The sequence below is a fragment of the Ambystoma mexicanum genome, chromosome 13 (assembly GCF_040938575.1).
Source record: "Ambystoma mexicanum isolate Mex_15411 chromosome 13, UKY_AmexF1_1, whole genome shotgun sequence".
Classification (NCBI taxonomy): domain Eukaryota; kingdom Metazoa; phylum Chordata; class Amphibia; order Caudata; family Ambystomatidae; genus Ambystoma; species Ambystoma mexicanum.
In genome coordinates, this window is record NC_090938.1 from 652,196,172 (window position 1) to 652,218,280 (window position 22,109).

The following is a 22,109-nucleotide window of genomic DNA, read 5'->3' on the forward strand; positions in this document are numbered from 1 at the left end:
AAACAGAAGGAAATTGGAAATATGTTCTATGGATAGCCGAGCATGCCTATAACAATTCTTTACACTCTAGCATTGGGCAAAGTCTGTTCTATACAATTTACAGGATACACCCACAAACCTCTAACCTAGACCCTCCTCTACTCTTGGAAATGCCTGCCGTAAGGAATCTACACGCCCGCCACCATTACACAAGCCTTCGGAGAGGTGGCGAAGCATCTAAAGCAAGCTAAAGAAAAACACAAAAGATTTGCAGACCAACATCGGAGTGAAGCTCCGAAATATCAAATTGGGGATGATTGGGATAAAAGCTTTTTGGTGTTAAATGGATGTTCTAGTTTACTTTTGTTCATGAACATGGTGCCAAAGGCGCCAGGACAGTGTCCACCGAGGTCTCCTGTGTATGCGACCCCGGCATGCCTGTGCCCCTGACGTCATGACCATGACACACACTAGGTACAATATTGGGCACTCATATTTTCTAAAACTTCACAGCCTTGGGGCCTTCCTTTCATGAGCCTCCTATTGCACCCATTATGCATTTTTCGCCCTTCTTGTCCTTCCCATTACTTCTCCAGACCCCAATCTATGGGCCGCCTTACGAGTTTGCCGGTCTGGATTTAACGGTCCCGGTAAAACTGTTCCGGCACCGTTTACCAGACCGGCGAATTCAGGCCTGCGATCCCGGAAAGACCATCACCTCGGAGCCACTCCCGTGTAGACAACGCACCCGGAAACTGCGTCAGCGGAAACAGCGCATCGACACACCAACGCACCCCCAGTTACCAGCAATACGTAACACTGCGCACATTACGAGAAGCATGGACACAGAAACATAGGCAAAAAAATGGCGGAAATACCATGAACATCGTGGCGGTACCGCCACCACCGCACAGATGGCGTTAAACAGTGGCAGGTGAGCTGAATCAGCCCACAGGTGCACACACCGAGGCCAACTCCAAACACAACCATGCAGTCAGCCGCTGTAGCAGCATTGGGGTTATTGAACCTACAGGCAGCAGTGCACATTGTGGCAGCAGTGGAGCAGAGGAGGAGGAGGCGGAGGAGGCGCAGGCAGCATATAGCAAAGCCGGCACCCATAACAAACCCAAATGTGCGGCCGGCACGACCCCGCAGGCAGCCTCCAATACTCTGCATCAGGGCCTCACCCTGGAACCTGACCCCAGGGCAGATCCACACATTATACCGGCTTGACCGTCCAACAATCATGTCCATCGTCACCATGATTGAGGAGGACATCAGCAGCCGCATTGGCACCCGGACAGCAATCCCGCCCCTGCTGAAGAAGGTCTTTGTACTGCATTTCTTTGGAACTGGAACGTATCAGCACACTGTTGGTGAGCTGCACGGGCTGTCACAACCCTGTTTCTCAAAAATACTTGACCAGGTACTGGATGCCCTGCTGCGCCATGTGTCGGAACATATCTACCTCCCCCTTACCCCTGACCAGGTCATTGCCACCAAGTTGGCCTTCCATGCCATCGCTGGCATGCCAAATTGCATTGGTGCATTAGACTGCACCCACAAAGAGCTGACATTACCACGTGCAATGGAGTTGGTGTACCGCAATAGGAAATAATACCACTCACTGAATGTACAGATGGTATGTGATGCTGGACAAGTGCTAACCCATTGCTCTGCACGTTTCCCAGGGTCGACACATGACTCAATGGTCCTGCGGAATTCGACATTTCCACGGTATATGGAACACTATGCTGGTCAAAGCACATGGCTATTGGGTGAGTACAACTGCCCATGCATGACCCGTGTGCAAAGGGGGTGGCAAAGGCAATGTCCTGTGTGTCTGGTTTGGTAAAAATGACAATGCATGACCCACTGGCCAATGGAATGGGCAGTCACCACACCCCACAAATTGCATCGCTTAACAATACATTTGGCCACAGTGTGCCCGTACCCACCCTGCCAAAGGAGAAGCACACCCAAGACATGTTGTAGCACCACAAGCAAGGATGACATGATGAAGCGAGTCCCCCACCCGCCCAATGCCCCTGTGCCCCCACAATGCACATGATGAGTGCATATCTGCCATTGTAAATTGACAACGTAATCACAGTGACCATTGACTGACTGTTCCATGTGTGCACATCACTGCACAATGCCATACTTACCTACCACACATGAGGTCATGGCCATCTACCTGTGCACATCAAGTCCTGGCCAATGAAAAAAAACACTAATTTGTACACCAATGGCCCTTCAATGGTATTCACCCACTCGTCAGATCATTGTATGCCCCATATGACTGAATCACTAATGAAACATGATTGTACTTCATATGATCCAGACATGGAAACCACAAACAGTGACATGTCCTCTTCCTTCCAATGTCATGTAGGTGATGCAGGATATGCACTCACACTATGGCTGATGACGCCCATACGAAGGACAAGGAACAGGCATGAGGAGGCCTACAACTTGGCACACGTCCGGACACGTGGCATAATAGAGAAAACATTTGGATTACTCAAGGCCAGGTTCCGCGGCTTGAGCTTATCTGGCGGATCATTGCTGTACAAGCCAGTGAAGACGGGTAAAATAGTGCTTGTGTGTGCCATGTTGCACAATCTGTGCATGCGCAGGAACGTTCCTCTGCCCCCAGACACAGAGGATGATGATGAAGTGGATGAGGATGATGATGACGAGGATGGGGATGGGATGGCTGCACTCCCTGGCAGGGGTGCACGGGATGGACAACATGCACGGGATGCACTCATTCACATTTTCTTCTGAGAGACTCTACATGCACAGCATGGCATTAATTCATGTAGCACGACAATAAATGGATTCAATGCAAATCAAATCAAGGATGTCCACTCGTCACTTCATGTTCAACAGTGATTTATTCTAAACTATGCAGGGATGTAGGTGAATTGGAAGGGAAAGCTGTACACCCGTGTCCCCCAACGTACCCACCTCCAACCAGGCCCCAACCCATTAACCCGATAATGGACCTCCCTCACCTCCCCAATGTACCCACCACCAACCAGGCCCCAACCCACCAACCCCATAATGGACCTCCCCCACCTCCCCAACGTACCCACCCCCATACACCCAAACAATCCTAAATGTCTTGAGGACAGTCATTTGTGCATCCCACTATTTCCGCCCCCGCGCTTCTGTGCAGATGTGTCCTTACCAGAGGGGCCAGCCAGCTGGCTTGAGCGCCTCTGTGGACTGCTTGCCATGGAACTGGATGGGGTGGTGCTGGTGGACGGCACTGGTGGCGTGACAGGTGGCACATGGCCAAAATAATCTTGCTGGGTCACCAACATTGACTCAGCAATGGAGGACATTATGCTGTTCCCCTCCCTGACATGCCGTGACAAGGTCACTTTGGTGGTGGCGAAACGACCGATTGCCCTCGACAGCCGACGTATTGAGGTGGCAGTGCTTTTGCGCTGCAGCCTCGCCTCCTCCCACTGCTGCATAGCCTCCTCAAAATGCTTTTCCACCAGCTGTGCAAGGCTGGCTTGTTGTTTCTCGATGCGGTGCAGGCGTGCACTCATTTCAGCCATCGAGGGTGTTGGCGACCTCAAGGGGCTGTGGAGTCCTGTGGGGCTGAACTCCAGGTGGAGGAGGGGTGAAATGTCACCCATGTCTTCCTGCTCCTGTCCTGCATCATCTGACAGTACAACTGGCTCACTGTTTCCACTGGATTGCGCCTCCTCCTCAGTGCAAACAGGACACGCGCTGCTTTCGGTGGCCAATGTGGTGATGGGTGTTGCTTGTGTGGCAACAGGCTGCACAGGGTTGTCCACGAGGATTGGGGCATCCGTGCCTGATGTTGATGGTGCTGGTGGCTGTGTCCCTGTGGTGCTGGCAATGGCATCCGGCACAGGGCGGTTGCGTTGGTCACGTGCAGGAGGACGTGGCGTAGCCTCTTGTGCTGTGTCACTCTCAGTTGACGTGCCTGTGGGGGAATAGAGGGCATGCCATTAGTTGTGTGGTGGGATGTGAATGTGTCCATCACATGCATCACACTACACAATCTCTGCCCACTTGCATGTACACACATTTAACAGGCAATGCACTCAGGTGTGTGTGTCTCAGTTTGTACTCAGTCATGTATGTATGTCCAGGGGGCATGTCTTATGTGTGTGTTGCTTGTTGTCTGGGTCATTGGTGGATGCATTGGGTCACTCCTGCCCTGGCTGGGGGGTAGGGGGTTCATTGGTGGATGCATTGGGTCACTCCTGCCCTGGCTGGGGGGGAGGGGTAATTGGTGGATGCATTGGGTCACTCCTGCCCTGGCTGGGGGGTTCATTGGTGGATGCACTGGGTCACTCTTGCCCTGGCTGGGGGGGTCATTGGTGGATGCATTGGGTCACTCCTGCCCTGGCTGGTGGGGGGGTCATTGGTGGATGCATTGGGTCACTCCTGCCCTGGCTGGGGATCAAAGGGAATCATTGGTGGATGCATTGGTTCACTCCTGCTCTAGCTGGGGAGTGGGGGGGTCATTGGTGGATGTATTGGGTCACTCCTGCCCTAGCTGGGGGGTGGGGGGGGTCATTGGTGGATGCATTGGGTTACTCCTGCCCTGGCTGGGGGAGGGGCATTCACACTCATGACTTCAAAGTATGTGTACTTCCAGCATCACCAGTTGGGCTTACTCCGCGCCCTGTATCCCCTCGATGTGCAGGATACTGCTGCACCTCTCCTCCCACGACTGCAGCTTTAGTGGCGATGCTGGACCTCCACCTGTGCCTGTGCTGGCAATGGGCAGCAATCAGGTTCCGCACTCGTAGCCATAGATCGTCCCACCTTTTGTGACAATCTTTAACCGTGCGCACGGTCACCCCAACAGCAGTGCACTTCCGTGCAGCTTCTGCCCAGACCTTCTTATGGCGCTGCTGGGTGCTGCGGCTCCGGTCGGCGCTGAAGAGCATGGCAGCATTTTCAACAATGTGCTCAACGAGCACCGTCAGCTCTGCCTCACTGAACCGTGGCTTGCGCTGCCTGGTGGCCGCGAAGTGAGATGCCATTGTGGTGGGGGGGGTTTGGCTGCTCCAGGGGGTGATATGCCCTGTGGTCTCAGAGGATGGCAGTGGATTGTGGTGTAAGTAATGGCCTCCTCTCTCTTTCCGGTTTCCACGATCACAGTGTTTCCGGAACCGGTAATTACGTGTCCGGGACAGCAGAGGCGGATGGGGATATTCCACTGCTGTTTTTCATGGTACATCCGTGTCCGTGGGTGTTTCCGTGCTGGCGGTGAAACCTTTTCCGCAATGGTCTGGTGCGCGCGACCGACAAGCCGTAATCAGGATTTGATACCGCATGCTTGCGGTCGCGGAAACGGTGCCAACGTTGTCACGGAATCAACGGATTCCGGACCGGCGAACTCGTAATGAGGCCCTATGTCTTCATCTGCTCTCTCTATTTTTGAGCCACCATATCTTCCAGTTCTAGGGAGAGATGGATATGTGTACGCGGTTCCATGCGTTTTCACCCCCTGTTTTGGAACCCAGTCTTTTTATTGCCTACTTTTCATCACAGTATTTATTAGCAATTTTGTTTTGCCTCAAAATGAAAAGGGGGGGTGGTGTTTGGGTAAGTCAGTATGGGGTGGAGGATGTTGCGGTTGCATTTCTGCAAACAAAAAAATGGTAAACCAAATATTGGTGACAACACAACACAATCTGCAGTGAAAATGGTGTGGTGTGGTAAAAACACATGGGACCACTATTTTCTCTGAAATGTAACAATTTTAAAGTCAGAGCCGCAGCAAATGGCGGGGCAGAAGGGGTACTCGCTACGTCCCTCCATTAACTCCCAGCCCTGCCTCTCACCCCTAAAAAAGCATTATCCCCTTTCCCAAACGTACTGGAACTTTTTGTAAATTATATATTGTAGATGAATTTCTTGGTGATGAATAATGACTAATGCACTTGAAAATGTGTGTGCTAAATAAATTTGAGTGCTAACTATATGTGTGTGCTAAACAAATGTGTGTGCTAAACAAATATGTGTACCAACTAAATGTGTGTGCTAAATAAATGTGTGTGTTAACTAAATGTGTGTGCTAAATAAATGTGAGCGCTAACTAAATGTGAGCGCTAACTAAATGTGTGTGCTAAACCAATGTATGAGCTAAACGAATGTGTGTGCTACCTGAATGTGTGTGCTACCTGAATGTGTGTGCTAAATAAATGTGTGTGCTAAATAAATGTGAGTGCTAACTAAATGTGTGTGCTAAATAAATGTGTGTGCTAAACAAATGTGTGTGCTAAACGAATGTGTGTGCTACCTGAATGTGTGTGCTAAATAAATGTGTGTGCTAAATAAATGTGTGTGCTAAATAAATGTATGTGCTAAAAAATGTGTGTGCTAAATAAATGTGTGTGCTAAATATTCTGCGATGGAGTCACTGGCTACTGCCTGCACTGCCACCATCTCCCACCAGGCTTTCCATGCAGCTGTAAGCCGGCCTGCAGTCACCCTTCATCAGGGAAGCGCTGCTCTGCCAACTCTCCAGCTTCAAAGCCTACTCTAAAAAGTGGGCCATTTGTCTATTTTCCAGAAGATGCTCATGAAAAGTGGCCGTGGTGTGTTTGGTTTGTTTAAAAAGAAAAGTAAGCATTAAGCGCACAGGAAACATCTTTCACCTTTTGAAGGTTGTGTAACTGAGCATCTTATGTTACACTGAATTAGTGCAGCAGACCTCTGCCATTTGCAAGACCCTGGGCCTTATTCTGAGCTGGGTGTAATAATGGAGAAGTGCTGTGTCTGAGTTGAAAGACACTTTTCTATGAAGAGATGTATTCTGATGTAATACGGGAGTGGCGGCAATAAATGAAGTCCGCCACTCCTGCAAAGCTGTGATTTATCACATGGCAACAGCCTTGCCAACCAACTCACATGTAAGGGGCTGGCAGGGACTGTATTCAGAGACCAGAACACGCTTCCTGCACCAGCCTAAAGAGGCGTTCATTAAAGGTACCCTGGGAGGTGCCGGTACACTCCACAGCACACTTTTCCCCATTATGGACATAGCGTTTCTCAGACTGCCGCACAACTTCTCTAGTTTCAATGAAAGTTTAAGAAAACATTCTTAAATTAGAAAAGTAGCAGTCTTTTGAGAAATGCTCGCAATGCACTGGAGCACATGTTTCCCCACTACAATGTCGGATTTCAGCAACTTTTGATGCTGGAAAGCATGACATTTCCCCTGCAATATTTCCACCCATCTCAGAAATCCAATGGCTAGCCTGTACTGCACGCAAACTTATTAGATGTCCTGCCCAACACTAGTAGCGGTCATTAAATGCACCGCCCACACCCAGAATACTGACCCTGTTTCTCTTGGCATGATGAAGCAGATAAGGCCGCCAAAGAAGCGGCATATCACAGGGACCCAGATCTCACCACATATCCTAAGGTAGCAAACCAACAGTTGCAGTTAGCAATCCCATACACTGCAGTACAGATGACACAAATAAATGAATTACAAAGTCAGGTGCCCCTGGACAAGAAAGACCTGTGGGTCAAGCAGGGTTGATCGTAGCCACTGACTGATTTGGTTTGGAGTCAAAATATTACAGGTAAGGTAGCAATGTCACAGGAGTTGCTAACTGTTTCCTTTGAGCAGCTGCATTACCGAGTGCATGTTTCTAAAGAATTGTATATGTGTACCAAATCCTTTGAAAATCGAAGTGGCGAATTTTGAGAAATCGGCTTGAAGACTTTCCAGTATCCTATGGGGGATCTCCATCATGTGAAAATAAAAACAATTATTTTATTCCACATCTTCTAACTTTTGATGAAGTGATTGGAATCTTTCCAAATTTGGTCGGCTCAATCGAGCCTGTCCAGTTCAGTGGCTTGGCCAGCTCGGTGAAGATGCATCCACGGGTTCAAAGGTTATAGAGGAAAGTATTTTCCCATTTTAAGATAGAATGTGGAATATAACTGTGGTTGTCACTCTGTCATATATGTGCAACAGGCACTTTCAGCTAACAAGCCACGAGTGCCATAGGCTGCTCTCACGTTTCACGTAGTATTTATTTTCATGCATTTTCTTTAATGCACAATAACATTGATTGTGTTTCATTGATATATATATGTAAATACGCTCCCTGTAAAGCACTTTGGCGAAAGCGCTATATAAACAATACCTATAAAGATAACGGCCCCCTCTCCTTCTGAACTGCCAGCGAGCCAAGAATTTACTATGCAAATGTCAGCAGCGAATCAGGGCACGGTATGAAGCCTAACAGAACAAAAGTCTCCCAATAAAAGAGGAGCAGGGTCCTAGGAGGCGTGACCTTTTGAGCTCAGAGAAAGAGCTGGCTGGAATATGAAAACTACAGCCGCTCAGTTCACCTTTCTTGGTATGCTGGATTACAGGCTAAGTGCTTCCTCAAACCTCACTATAATGTGCCCGGGCACCGTGCCCGCTGAGACCTTCTGGGAGTTTTGCCCATTGTCCAATCGAGGGCCAAAATCCTTGGTGATTTGTCCCAGGAATCGTCCCCAGTGCCTCCTATGGAACTGAAGCCAACAGAATGTCCCCTGTAGCACGCTTTAAGTGGGACTAGGAATCGAGCTGAGGCTCTAACAACAAGGAGTCATGGCTGGCAACTCCTAAGTGTGTGTGGGGATGCTGGAAATTGCTTGGCTCCCAACTTGAGCAGGCAGTGGGAACCAAGCAGGAGAGAAGGGGGACGCTGCTATCATTCCCTTTGGCACGCCCGCCTCTCCTTTTGTTTTTTAATCACAGGCTCTGACTCCCCACATTCGGAGCCTGTGATTAAGAAACAAAAGGAGAGGTAGATGCACCAAAAGTAATGCTAACAGTTTGCCCATCTCTTCTTTTGTTTCAACACAAGAGGCGCCAACCCCCTCGGGGAGCCCTTTAACTCTGCATAGTTGCATGGTTAAAGGGCTGCCTGCGGGGTCTGCCCCTCTGATTATGAAGCCAAAGGGGAGATGGGTGCACTGCTATCATACCTTTTGGTGCTCCCACCTCACCTTTTTATCTAATCAGAAGTGCCAACCCCCACAGGCAGCTCTTTAACCATGCAGTCATCGGCGTAATTTTAAGGAGGGACAAGGGTGTTTGTCCCACCCAACTTTCGTGGCACACCATTTTGTTCAACTCATTTGGCTGGGGCCCCTTTCCTTTAGATGTCATGTCCCCCCAACATGTTCAGCACAGTTACTACACTGCCATGTAGGCAGCTCTGTTGAGTGAAAGGGCTTCCTGAGGGGGTTGGTGCCTCTATGGCTAGTGGGGGGGGCAGGCAGAGCCTGTGCTGGGGATCACTTTTTGAAGACTGCCAGCTAGGCCCAGCCCATTTAAAGTCCTGCCTCTGCAAAAACACAACCATTTCACATGGCCAGATGCCAAAACACACCCTCCCCCCATTTTCTTAGGCTACCCTCACTCTTCCCGTGATGAGGCAGGGGTTGGGTGATATCATTTCGTTCGTTTACAGTGCAGTGAAGCTGCAAGCAATAGGAGATAAACAAACTTTTACCAAAATGGGTAAAATCACTCATTACCATTTCAGCTCGGTAAAGACAAAGGACTCCTAACCAGATAATCAACCTGCCCTTGTCGTTGTGTGTGGAATAAACTGCGCATGCCCAGCTGGCCTAACCGCCGCCACCATATCCACGCAACAGAATTGATCTTTTGTCACCGGAGAAAGCCTTTGTCGTCCAATAAGAACACGAATATGTACACGGGTGTGGTTATTTATCTAAGGTGTTTTCTGTCTTTCGGTGTTAAATATTGTCAGCGTAATCTTTTGTCCTGCATGGGAAGCAAGCTGGGAGATCTGGGAGGCTTTAAATGCCCCTGAATTGTCCCATTTCACTGTTTCTTGCGGAGCCGATGACCCTGTGAAACAGTTCTTTGAAAAACGTAAAACTGTCCAAGGAGCAACACGAACCCTCAAACCTGAAACAAGGATGACTACCCTGCCCTGAGGGATCGAAACATCACTGCTACCAGCCCAGGATTAACACGGCAGGCAGGCACAAAAGAAGCAGAGTGGCACTTCTGGGCGACTAGCCCATGGGCTCTAAACCCAGCAGAGCTGGGGCGAAGTCAGCCGCACGTCTGTCGCTGACCACTGCTCCAGAAGAACCCTCGATTTAGGGCAGTCAGTCACACGTCAGTCACACGTCTTGCTCCTAGATCTGAAAAGACAGAAGGGCAGGGTCCACGTCAGGCACACGTCTGATCAGCGCTTCCGGGGAAACACTCGCTTTTGAGATGAGTCTGGTAGATGGCCGTAGACCTGTAAACAATGTAGGTTTGGAGTCTTAGTTACCCGGGGCATCCGTTCCTGGACACGTGCCGCCGCCTACGACTTTCTGCAACCGTGTACCGAAGGAAGTACTCAGCGTTCCTGTTCCTTGTTCTTTCTCCTCGCTTTTTTGCTGGGTGGGTTGGGTGGCAAAACGTTTTCTTCTCCCCCTTTTCCAGGCCCTGGGAGCTTACCCGTAATAGGTGAGCTCCTTACCTGATTGTGCTTGTCCTTCTTTTCGTAGGGGTACTTATACCCCGTTGGCCCATTGTTGTGCTTGCTGGGGGCAGGACTTCCTCCTGCCCCCCTGTTGTTTTTCCCCACACCTTTTCCCCTGAGTGTTTGGTTCCCTTGGCAACGCCGTGGGTGGGGGCGCCGCTTGGCTGCCCCTCCCCTTGCTATTCGCACCGTTTGGTTCCCCCACCCCGCGCCTAACCCCCCAGGCCCTCTATCGTGCCGCACTTTGTGCCGCATGGGGCCTGGGGCATAGGCTGAGGAGTGTGGGCTCCCCTTTGCTCTAATTCTATAACCCTGGTAGCCTTGATACAGCAATAATAAAACCGACAGGGTTTTTGTTAGTGGAAAAATTATGGCCATAGGCTTGTTTATTTTCTACAGAAAAATAACACCAAACAATAATCATACCAAGCAATAATGACACCAACTCGCTTATGGGCACTTCATGTCCAGGAGGTGTAGATGCCCGCCCTCTCCTTGGCTAGTCTTAGTTACCCGGGGCATCCGTTCCTGGACACGTGCCGCCGCCTACGACTTTCTGCAACCGTGTACCAAAGGAAGTACTCGGCGTTCCTGTTCCTTGTTCTTTCTCCTCGCTTTTTTGCTGGGTGGGTTGGGTGGCAAAACGTTTTCTGCTCCCCCTTTTCCAGGCCCTGGGAGCTTACCCGTAATAGGTGAGCTCCTTACCTGATAGTGCTTGTCCTTCTTTTCGTAGGGGTACTTATACCCCGTTGGCCCATTGTTGTGCTTGCTGGGGGCAGGACTTCCTCCTGCCCCCCTGTTGTTTTTCCCCACACCTTTTCCCCTGAGTGTTTGGTTCCCTTGGCAATGCCGCGGGTGGGGGCGCCGCTTGGCTGCCCCTCCCCTTGCTATTCGCGCCGTTTGGTTCCCCCACCCCGCGCCTAACCCCCCAGGCCCTCTATCGTGCCGCACTTTGTGCCGCACAGGGCCTGGGGCATAGACTGAGTAGTGTGGGCTCCCCTTTGCTCTAATTCTATAACCCTGGTACCCTTGATACAGCAATAATAAAACCGACAGGGTTTTTGTTAGTGGAAAAATTATGGCCGTAGGCTTGTTTATTTTCTACAGAAAAATAACACCAAACAATAATCATAACAAGCAATAATGACACCAACTCGCTTATGGGCACTTCGTGTCCGGGAGGAGTAGATGCCCCGCCCTATCCTTGGCTAGTCTTAGTTACCCGGGGCATCCGTTCCTGGACACGTGCCGCCACACCTGAGTGGGTGTCACCTTGTCGCTCAGGTCCCCCCAAAAAGCGTCCCTACTTGCAACCTCGTTCAGCTAAGGCTCTAAAAATGTTATCCGTAAAAATTCCCATCCCTTTGTTGGATAGATGTATCCCGTCCCGGTGGAACATTTCTGGGTTGTTCTGCGACAATCCATGCTTTATAAACTGAAGCCCCATGCTCCTACAGTACTTTTCTACTGCGTTGTTGAGCTTTTTCCTTGCAATTTCGATTGCATGCCTCCTGTGCGCACCGTACCAGACTGCGGGTAACTATCTCCGACATGAAAATTTCGGTTTTCCACCAGCAATGGGCTATAGCCCTTAGGGACTCGCACATGTTGCACAACAACTCGCCCTTATTTGTTTTGACCAGGTCGTTTCTGCCCAGGTGGATTACCAGATACTCGGGGGGGGGGTCCCTAAACCCGAACAGGTCCGATAATCGATCGTGAATGTCCTCCCAATGCATACCTGGGAGGCCCCACCAGGATGTTATTGTCTTTTTAAAATGCAGGCCCTCTTTGAAGTCTTCGATCCACCTGCCTGCCCGAGTTACAAATGAGTGGCCGACTATCCATGCCGACTTGTAGGGGCTAGTATCTGCATTGGGTGGATAGGAGAGAAATCATATCAAGTGTTCTCTTACATATCTTTTGAAGCATTGGGACCTCCACCCCCCGATTTTCTTTACTCCTTTTTCTCCCAAGCCTCCTGCCCATGCCGACGTGGCTGCCCCTATTCTAAAAGAGTGGGTCCCAAACTCCGCTGCATCCCACCCTGCTACTGCTATGGTTTTCTTTAGCACTGCTTGGAACTGGTATCTGCTGAGCGCCCTGCCGTCCCTGTGTATTAGTAGCTGTCCCCCGACATCCGGCCGTACCTCAATAAATTCCTGGGTGATGCACCTTGGGCAATGCTCCCTATCCTTAATGCAAATCAGCTCTATTGTTCTACCTTTCCCCATCTGGTCTGTTTTCGATTTCCTAAGTACTATTGACATGCCTTTGGATCCTATGCTGATGTCGCCTCTTGCTAGCCCATCCCCTGCAACTGTGTTGCGCACTACCAGTTCCCCAATCCTAAAAACCCCATAATACGCTAGTGCAAATGCTGCCCTGAACAGGCTTGTCTCATAATTGTCTCTGCACATACCCTGCAACAGCTGTAACAGTTTTATCATTTTACCAAAATTCAGGGGTCTCCTACTATCTGGCTTCTTTCCTTCCAATTTCGCCCAGCCCTTCATTGCATATTTTATCCGTGGGCTAGCTGTTGGGTCTGTCACTCCGGCCACCTTAGAGGTATATGCGACTGCGGCCAAATGTGCTGCCGCCCAGCTTTTTCTTTTCCCTTGTGCAAATGCTTTTTCCCGGAAGTCACACATTTTGGAGATTGTAATCTCCCCCACTTCTTGCAAACCAGTTTCCTTTAACACATTATTTACATGTTTCTTGTATTGCTTACCAGTTTTGTATGTTATGGCGTTCCTGGCCAATCTTTCTATCACTTGGCCTTGCACTTCCTCTTCTGAGTCAACCTTGTAGCTGACCGTTTTTTCTCCATTGCTTTTAATGGGACCCATGCCTTCAGTGGCGTGGCCGTTTTTATCCTGTTTGCATCCGGCCGCAGCTCTCGGAATTGTCCCACTGGAAACGAGACAAGGCGTCAGCGACCACATTTGCTTCACCGGCGATATGCCTCGCCTTTAAGACCACATTATTATTCAGACAATCCAATGTAATTGCCCTCATTAATTCCCATACCAGCGGGCATGGTGCGCTTCCATTGTTTATTACATGCACTACTGCCATGTTGTCTGACCAAACATTTAGCTCTTTGCTATTTAGCTCTGCCTCCCATGCACACAGAGCTACCCAGATAGGAAACAGCTCAGGGACGACATTTCACCAAAATGCCAGGGGTAGCTGATGTGTCATCACACGACCCTTGACCTCTGATGACCTCACAGGAAGTGATGTAATTTGACCCCACCCAGAAGTTAAATCACAGCAAGCGATGGAACACAACCTTTCACCCCTTGACAAAACAGGAAGTGGCATCACATAGCATTGGTCCTAAGTACACTATGAAAAATATGGTTACAATATCACTATAATGTGATATACATTCCATACAATAATAGATCACATATGTATCGTTAATATCAGTGTGTATAGGCCCATATTACCAAATTACAATGAAAGTGTGCAGACGTCCAATGCCAAATGACAATGATGTATTATTATATAGCACGTACGCTTATGCGCTTTATATAGAACACATATACATACAATATCACCCAACCTGTGTTGGTACTCTTTTATCGATCTCAGAAAGATGAAAGGCTGAGTTGAAGTGTTTATAAGAATAAACTAAATCAATGACTCACCCCCTCAAGTGTGCCTGAAATAAACCTTTAATGAATCTAGCAATTATTGTATAGAATTCCAGAAAGACAAATTATTTGTTATTCCTATTCTTTCTCATTTAGGGTCACTGCTCAAAGTCTTAAACTTAAGTAACCCCCTGTTTTTTTTAAGAGGTCTGAACAAGAGAGTCAGCAACTCCGGAAACAGAGAGCCACATTGTGCTGTCCACAGCCCAGGAACTTACATTTAAAAAATAAAAAAATAAAAAGAATATAAATACTTTTTAAAAACATTTATTTTAGGGGTAGCAAGGGAGACCTCAGGGGTCGCAGATGTGACCCCTGGCGACCCCCAAATGACGTCTCTGAAACAGCTCCAGTAATGTAATATTACTCGTCCAAGCTGCCTCCTGCCATGCCTTTGGCCACTTTTCTGCGCACCATTCTGTCCCCAATAATGCACCAAAACCAAATCCCCCGGCTGCATCTGTAAATAGCACCCTCTTGCTATCTTCGTTTAATGGTGAGCGCCAGATCACCGCTCCGTTGAATGATTTAAGGAATACACCCCAAACTTCCAAGTCTTTCTTGATTCCCCCGCCAATTCTGACTCCGTGGTGACCTTCTTTTGCCCCTCTTGTTCGCTGTTCAATCCTTCTTTGGAATATCCTGCCTTGTGGTATAACCCTACCAGCAAAGTTTAGTTTACCTGCCAGTGGTTGCAATTCCTTAACCTTATTTATCCCTTTTAGGCTTTTGATTGTTCTCAATAGGTCTGCTACTTTTTCCTCCGGAATCCTGCACACTCCCTTTCATGAGTCTATTTCTATCCCTAGAAATTGGATTCTCTGTGTGGGGCCCATTGTTTTTTCTTCCGCCAGCGGGAAGCCCCACTCTTCTGTTAATGCCATGAATTTATTCAAGGTCGCCCTACATAATTCGGAACCCTGTGGCCCCACGAATAAAAAATCGTCCAGGTAGTGAACTACTTGTGCCTCCTCCATGCTCCGTGGTTAGTGAACATTGTAAGAATGAACTTACTTTTTCAAAATATGGGCACAAGATGGCGCAACCCATTGGTAGGCATATATCGACAAAATATTCGCCCTCCCAGTGCATGCATAGCCACCTCTGGGATTCCCTATTGACAGGGAGTAAGCGAAACGCTGACTTTATATCAACCTTCGCCATCCATGCCCCTTTCCCTGCCTTCCTGACCACCTGTACTGCTTCCTGAAAATCTGCATAAGTCACTGATACTGCATCTTGTGGTATGCCATCGTTCACTGATGCCCCTGAGGGGTATGATAAGTGGTGAATCAGCCTGAAATCGCCTGCCTCCTTCTTTGGGACCAGCCCCAATGGTGAGCATATGTATTCGCCAAATGGTGGAGATCTGTATGGGCCCCCTATCCTTCCCAGTTCTACTTCTTTCTTGATTTTCTGGCCCACTAACACTCTGTTCTCTAAAGCGGATTTCAGGTTTTTTGGGATATTCTGGGAACCATGACCATCAAATGGTATGTTGAAGCCCTCCTGGAAGCCTCTCCTGATCGTCTCTGCGACTTCTTTGTCTGGGAAAACCTGTAGCCACTTCTCCATTCTTTTAACCCAAACTGGCGTGGCCCCTTTGCCATTGTTTTTCTTAACTCTGTTTTTCCAGTACCCTGTGTGTGCTGGATGCTGTTCTGGTACATTTTGCTGTACTATGTTCGCCCCTACAATTTTCGCATCTGTGGCTGAATTTGCATTTCTTGCCCCAGCTACATGGTACCCCATTCTCAAAGTTTCTACATTGCGCTGCCTCTGACCTAGTTGGCCCATTGGTACTTCTACCACCCCCTTGCGCTGTTTGCAATATACTGTTCTGCCAACTTCTCTGTGAGCTGTATTGCCTGCTCCGAAAACTCTGATCCCTTGTTCTGTCATAATTGCTCTCATATCTTCTGTTACTGTATTTATAATCGTTTCTAAAATCGTTTTGCCAATATTGCCTCCTTTGATAACCTCCCGTACTACTCTGCTCCCTGGCGTCCCATTTTTCTTTTAGCACATTAAATATGTACAGGTTGAAGTTCTCTTCATCCCAACCTATGTCTGGGAAGCAATCCATTTCCTTTCTAAATTCGTGGTCATATTCTTTCCATGCATCTCCCCCAAATTCTTTGTAAACCTTCAACACCCTCTGCTGGTATGTTACCAGTGACAACCCGTCTTCTGGGTATTTTTGCAGTATGATAGTGGACATAATTTGGAAAGCCGCTGTCCAATTATCAAAATTCCTAGGTACTGGTGCCCTCTTCAGTAAACCCTTCTCATCCTCCTTTATATCTTCTAATGCTACATTCTGACCTCTCTTTTGTACATCTAGCAACGAAAAGATATCTATAAATTCTTTCCTCCATATTCTTTCCTTCACTTTTTCGTTAATGTACCATGCCTGGGCCTTCATAGAACGGCCCTGGGCATCCTTCCCGACCGTGGCCCTGCCATATTTTGTCATTACTGTGGCTGGTTCTTGTACTGCTATGCTTGTAAGCCCGGTCGGCACCACCGGTATGCTGGTGTTCGCCCCCTGAGGGGTAGCTCCTGGCGGAACCCCTTGTCCCTCCCCCTGTGGGATGGGTACCCCGCTGTCTGCTGGGCTTGGCCCACCAGCCCCCTGATCGTCGTCTGCCCCCTCTGCCCTGGCCTTTTTCTGCTTATCTTTGCGTATTACACCCTTCCATCTCACCCAAGCCGTCAAGTGCTCCCTTTCCTCATCCTCGCTACTCTCCTCCTCGTCGGATGTTATTGCCGTTTGCTCGGCCCTGTGCTTTTTGTGTCTCCCTTCTTTTTCCTCCTGAGTTCTGGGCGACTTACCCTGAACCGTGATGCATTCTTTCAACATTTTAACATTTTTTTCCCCAATGTTATTATCAATTTTTTCTTTACCTTTTTTGTTGGTTTTCTTTTGCCTCTTCTTAAGCTACTCCGGCTGCTCCTGTGGGCCCCCTGCCACCTCTCTTGCCCTCTTCTGGCCTTGCGGTATTGCTATCTCCTCTTCGCTGCCGCTGGACTCCTCTAGTAGCAAAGGCGACATTGCCCTTGCCTTCTCCTCCTTCTGCATCAGCTCTAGCACCCACTGTGCTCCATATTCTTTTTCTGCTTTTTTAGCCCATGCGCTAAATTCCTGCGCTCTTCTTGCCCTTTCTTCAGCCATTATTTCCAAAATTCGTGCTGAGATCTTCTTCACTATATGGTTACTCTTCTAGGTGCTGCCTGTGTCCCCGGGCTGCTGTTAAATATGCTATTTGCCCTGTAGCTCAGGCCCCCAGCGTGCCTAACCAGTTAGTTGCCTTTCCTTTAGCTGTCCGGGTGTCTGTATTTTACAACAAAACTCCCAGCACTGATTGCGTGCTCTGCCAGGCCTTTCGCCTCCGTTGTAGGCACCCTCGTAAATCGTGCCTGTCTCTTTAATAACCCGGTGACGCAAATATGACCCCGACGTGATTTGAACACGCAGCCTTCTGATCTGGAGTCAGACGCACTAACATTGCACCACGAGGTCCTTGTGGCCTCCTTCCAATTATGTATCCCCCGTATGGCCCACACCCCTTCCTTGCAGCCCCTTCGTTAAGTTTCCTCTTCGCGGGCTTTGCAAGGCGCCTGTATCCGCGTCCCCTTCTCCTCCGACGCGGCTCGTCTTGATGTCCGCCTGCTGCTTCCGCTCTCTTTGCTGCCTTGCCCCGCACCTCTTTGGATGCCGCCGCCGGCTTCTTCTACAGCTGGCGTTCCCTCGCGGCCGACCTACAGCTGCTCACGTCGCTCCGTCGGGCGCCCGCAGCCCTCCGGCTCCTGCCCGCGGCTCCTGGCAATCTCCACCCGGCTTCGGTGATGCACAGCTGTCCGCTCCTGGCAATCTTCTCCACCCGGCTCCGGCGACGCACAGCTGTTTGCTCCCGGCCCTGACGAAAACGGGTCAGCTGTAGTGCAACTGCAGTGGGGGAGAACCAGAAAACATGAAAAGCCCGCAGAGGCAAAACGTTTTCTTCTCCCCCTTTTCCAGGCCCTGGGAGCTTACCCGTAATAGGTGAGCTCCTTACCTGATTGTGCTTGTCCTTCTTTTCGTAGGGGTACTTATACCCCGTTGGCGCATTGTTGTGCTTGCTGGGGGCAGGACTTCCTCCTGCCCCCCTGTTGTTTTTCCCCACACCTTTTCCCCTGAGTGTTTGGTTCCCTTGGCAACGCCGCGGGTGGGGGCGCCGCTTGGCTGCCCCTCCCCTTGCTATTCACGCCGTTTGGTTCCCCCACCCCGCACCTAACCCCCCAGCCCCTCTATCGTGCCGCACTTTGTGCCGCACGGGGCCTGGGGCACACATCTCGCTGGTGCCGCTTGAATGCAGCCTGAATGCTCACAAGGCCTAGTAGGACTGCCTCTCTCCTTCAGTGTTAAATTTGCCTTTCATTCCCATGCTCCCTCCTTGTTGCCCTGTGGGCGCTGTGAAACACAACTTACTTGATGTGTAAGGGCCTTCCAAATGCACAATAAATAAATAAATATTAAAGCCTTAGTCAGTCAATCAATACCTATTTTAGCACGCCTGCTTTTTAGAATTGTGTAGAATTGTGTAGAATTGTTTATTTTAAATCTGTGCCTAGTCCTTTGAAGTCCTTTGAAGTTTAGGCAGTTGGAATACTGCTCGCATTATTTTAGTGCTTCATAGTGTTTCACCTGATTAACATCTTTTTTAAACTGCGCTGCTTGCATTAACAAGCAAAATAATATCATTTTGGTAATCTTTGAATCAGGGGAACTTGATGTTCTCCCCCTGTTGAAGGGCAGTGTGTTAGGACTACAATCCCCTTCAGGATTGTAGTTCTTTCACCGTACTTCTTGACACGACAGGCACGTCAGCGCCGGTGTGTCGGGGGCGGTCAGTAGCAGTGTATTTAAAAACCGGCTACTCGCTCATCTGGTAATACCTATTTTAGCACGCCTGCTTTTTAGAATTGTGTAGAATTGTTTATTTTAAATCTGTCCCTAGTCCTTTGTAGTCCTTTGAAGTTTAGGTAGTTGGAATACTGCTCGCATTATTTTAGTGCTTCATAGTGTTTCACCTGATTAACATCTTTTTTAAAGTGTGCCGCTTGCATTAACAAGCAAAATAATATCATTTTGGTAATCTTTGAATCAGGGGACCTTGTTGTTCTCCGCCTGTTGAACCGCAGTGTGTTAGGACCACAATCCCCTTCAGGATTGTAGTTCTCTCACCGTACTTCTTGACACAACAGGCGCGTCAGCGCTGGCGCGTCGGGTCAGTCAGTAGCGGTCCGTAGAAGGTACGAAGAAGTACGGCCGTCTACTCTGCTAAAAAATGGGCTTACAAGAAGTTCTGGACACCATTAACCAGGCAAGACAGGCTTCTGAGGTAAGAAGTGTGCAATGTATGAAACAGCTGGATGTTTCTTCTCCTCATTTTCCTACAACCCCAGTTGTCTTTTCTTCCTCCCCTTCTGAGGAGGTTGTGAAAACACTCCTGATAAAACCGCCCGTCCCTGGAAAGATGAGGAATAAAGAGGCCAATGGTTTGAAACCTGGCTCCCCTCAACCTACCTTGGCCCTCCACGCTTCTCTTTCTGGTATTAATATAGATAACTATGACCCCACAACACATATGGGTTCATCGGAATTAATCGGAGTGCTGTCTTTTGAACACTCGTTCTCTTGTCAAGCACTCAGTGGAAATTGGAGATAAAATCTTGGAATTGGATCTCGACATTCTATTTCTCACGGAGACTTGGATGTCTGAGGCTACACATCATGCCATGCTCCTTGCCACTCCTGTAGGCTACCTTAGCGCCCAAACCATGCGAGAAAATGGCAGAGGTGGGGGAGTGGCTATTATTTTCAAACAACACCTGAAAGTACATACTACTAACCCGCCTAATCTAGAGAACAGCAAAGCTCTTATGGTTAAATTAAATATTAATGCCACTTCCTCCATTAGCATACTACTGTTATATGGCCCCACCCCCAGCGTATCCATTGAATTTGAAGAACAACTCTTGGCCTCTATTGGCAATATTTTTAAAGACTCAACCCCTTTTCTTATTCTTGGAGACTTACATTTTTGGTATAACAATCCTCTTGATGAAGTCGCCCGGTACCTAGTCCAATCATTGGAATCCACTGGCTTCCAACAACAAATTGATAGCGACACCCACAAAGATGGCAATATACTCGACTGGATTGTTACTAAAAACTTACCTACTAGTATCTCTACTATTACGGAATGTATTTGGTCCGATCATTATCTCATTACTTTTGAATGTGTGATCCAAGACACAGTAACTTGCACTAAGAACAAAAACATTCCCTTGAAGACTTGGCGTAACCAAAACAACGTGACTCATACAGCCTTTAAAGTATTGGTTATTCCTCTTCTTCCCTCTCTTCAAGAACACCTTCCTCTTGATGAATTCACCAAACTCTTTAGGCTAGCTAACGACACAGCTTTTGACAAGCTTGGCCCCCCTTAAACCTGCGAAACCGAACAAATCCACCAATCAGAATAAGTGGTTTTCCGAAGACATTCTGACAGCAAGATGCATCAAACGTACTGCTGAAAGATGTTGGAGAAAAGCTCCATCCTTGGAAAAGCTTAAGTGTTATAAACTAGCTGTAAAAAGCTACAAACGAACCATCTTTGATGCTAAAGCCAACCATTTTAACGACAGAATTCCTCAGGCTAAATCCCATAGTAAGAACATTTTCTCCATCTTGGAGGAGCTAAAAAATCCCTTGGGCACCAATCAACCACAAGAAAGCAACGCTTGGTGTCAAGCCATTCATGATGGCCTCAATCTCAAAACCGAAAAACACCAACAGGCCATCAAAGAACAACTTAACACTCTTCCCAATCCTGCTGTAGTACCAGAGATTCTGACCAATGGTATCAATTTGCCATTGGAAACGTTTCCATTCATAAAAGTATCAGAATTGGAAGTTCTGGAGATTATTCATAAACTGAAGCCATCTTCCTGTAAAGGCGATGCCTTCCCCGCTAATCTCTTAAAGATTTTGCCGCCACCTTAGCTCCATGGGTCACACATTTTGTCAATCAGTCTTTTGAAGAATGGTACATCCCTTATAACATCAAAGAGGCCTGGATTACTCCCTTACTAAAGAAAGAGAACCTTGATCCGGCGATCCCAGGTAATTTCAGACCCATTACTAATGTACCGTTCCTATTGAAGATCATTGACAAGATTGCCTATGAACAATATCAGACCTTTGTAGAAAGCAATAATATTCTTGCGGAGGAACAGTCTGCGTTCCGGGCCATTCATGGCACTGAGACCGCCCTCTTGGACCTTCAGAACAACACTGTGTCCATTTTAGAGAGTGGCAATCCGGCTCTCCTTCTTTTGCTGGATCTTTCTTCGACATTTGATCTGATCAACCATGACCTTCTGGTCGAAAGACTTATCTCAGTAAGTAGATGCTCCCAGGCCGCAGCAGACTGGCTAAAATCCTTTTTAGGCCCTAGATCAGCAGCTGTCATCAAGGGGAACTTCTCCTCCTTAATTATCCCACTCTTATGTGGCGTCCCACAAGGCTCTTGTTTGTCGCCTCTTCTATTTAATATTTTCTCCAAACTTCTATGTGACATGCTGCGCTCTATGGGTGTCAGTTTTACTAACTACGCTGATGACACCCAGCTGGTGTTCACGGTGTCTGGAAACTATGAACAAGATGCGTGCAGAGTAAGAGATGTCTTTTCAGCGATACAAACCTGGATCGCATCTAAATCATTGGCTCTTAATGAAGCTAAAATGGAGTTGATGATTGTTGGTACCCCTCAGAGACTTAAACTTCTTGATGACAAGTATCTAATAATAATAATAATAATTTGGCATTTATAAAGCGCTACAAACCCTCAGGTATCTGAGCGCTGCTTATTATTACCCACGGTGT

The 22,109-nt window shown here is 48.4% G+C and overlaps 1 protein-coding gene across 1 annotated transcript; it reads right to left on the bottom strand.

Annotated features, from left to right (window-relative positions):
• Positions 1 to 3,119: 3,119 nt before the first annotated feature.
• Positions 3,120 to 5,021, bottom strand: LOC138520488 (myb-related transcription factor, partner of profilin-like). The gene is made up of 2 exons (XM_069632852.1): positions 4,625 to 5,021; positions 3,120 to 3,949 (listed from the first exon to the last, which is right to left on the bottom strand). The coding sequence occupies exons 1-2, from the start codon at positions 5,019 to 5,021 to the stop codon at positions 3,120 to 3,122; spliced, it is 1,227 nt and encodes a 408-aa protein (XP_069488953.1).
• Between the last annotated feature and the right edge of the window lie 17,088 nt (positions 5,022 to 22,109).

Excerpts from the sequence above, each read along its gene's own strand:
- LOC138520488 (XM_069632852.1), bottom strand. The coding sequence starts at position 5,021 with ATGGCATCTCACTTCGCGGCCACCAGGCAGCGCAAGCCACGGTTCAGT. Across the intron at positions 3,950-4,624 it reads CCCAACTGGTGATGCTGGAA|GCACGTCAACTGAGAGTGAC; the intron begins GTACACATACTT and ends ATTCCCCCACAG.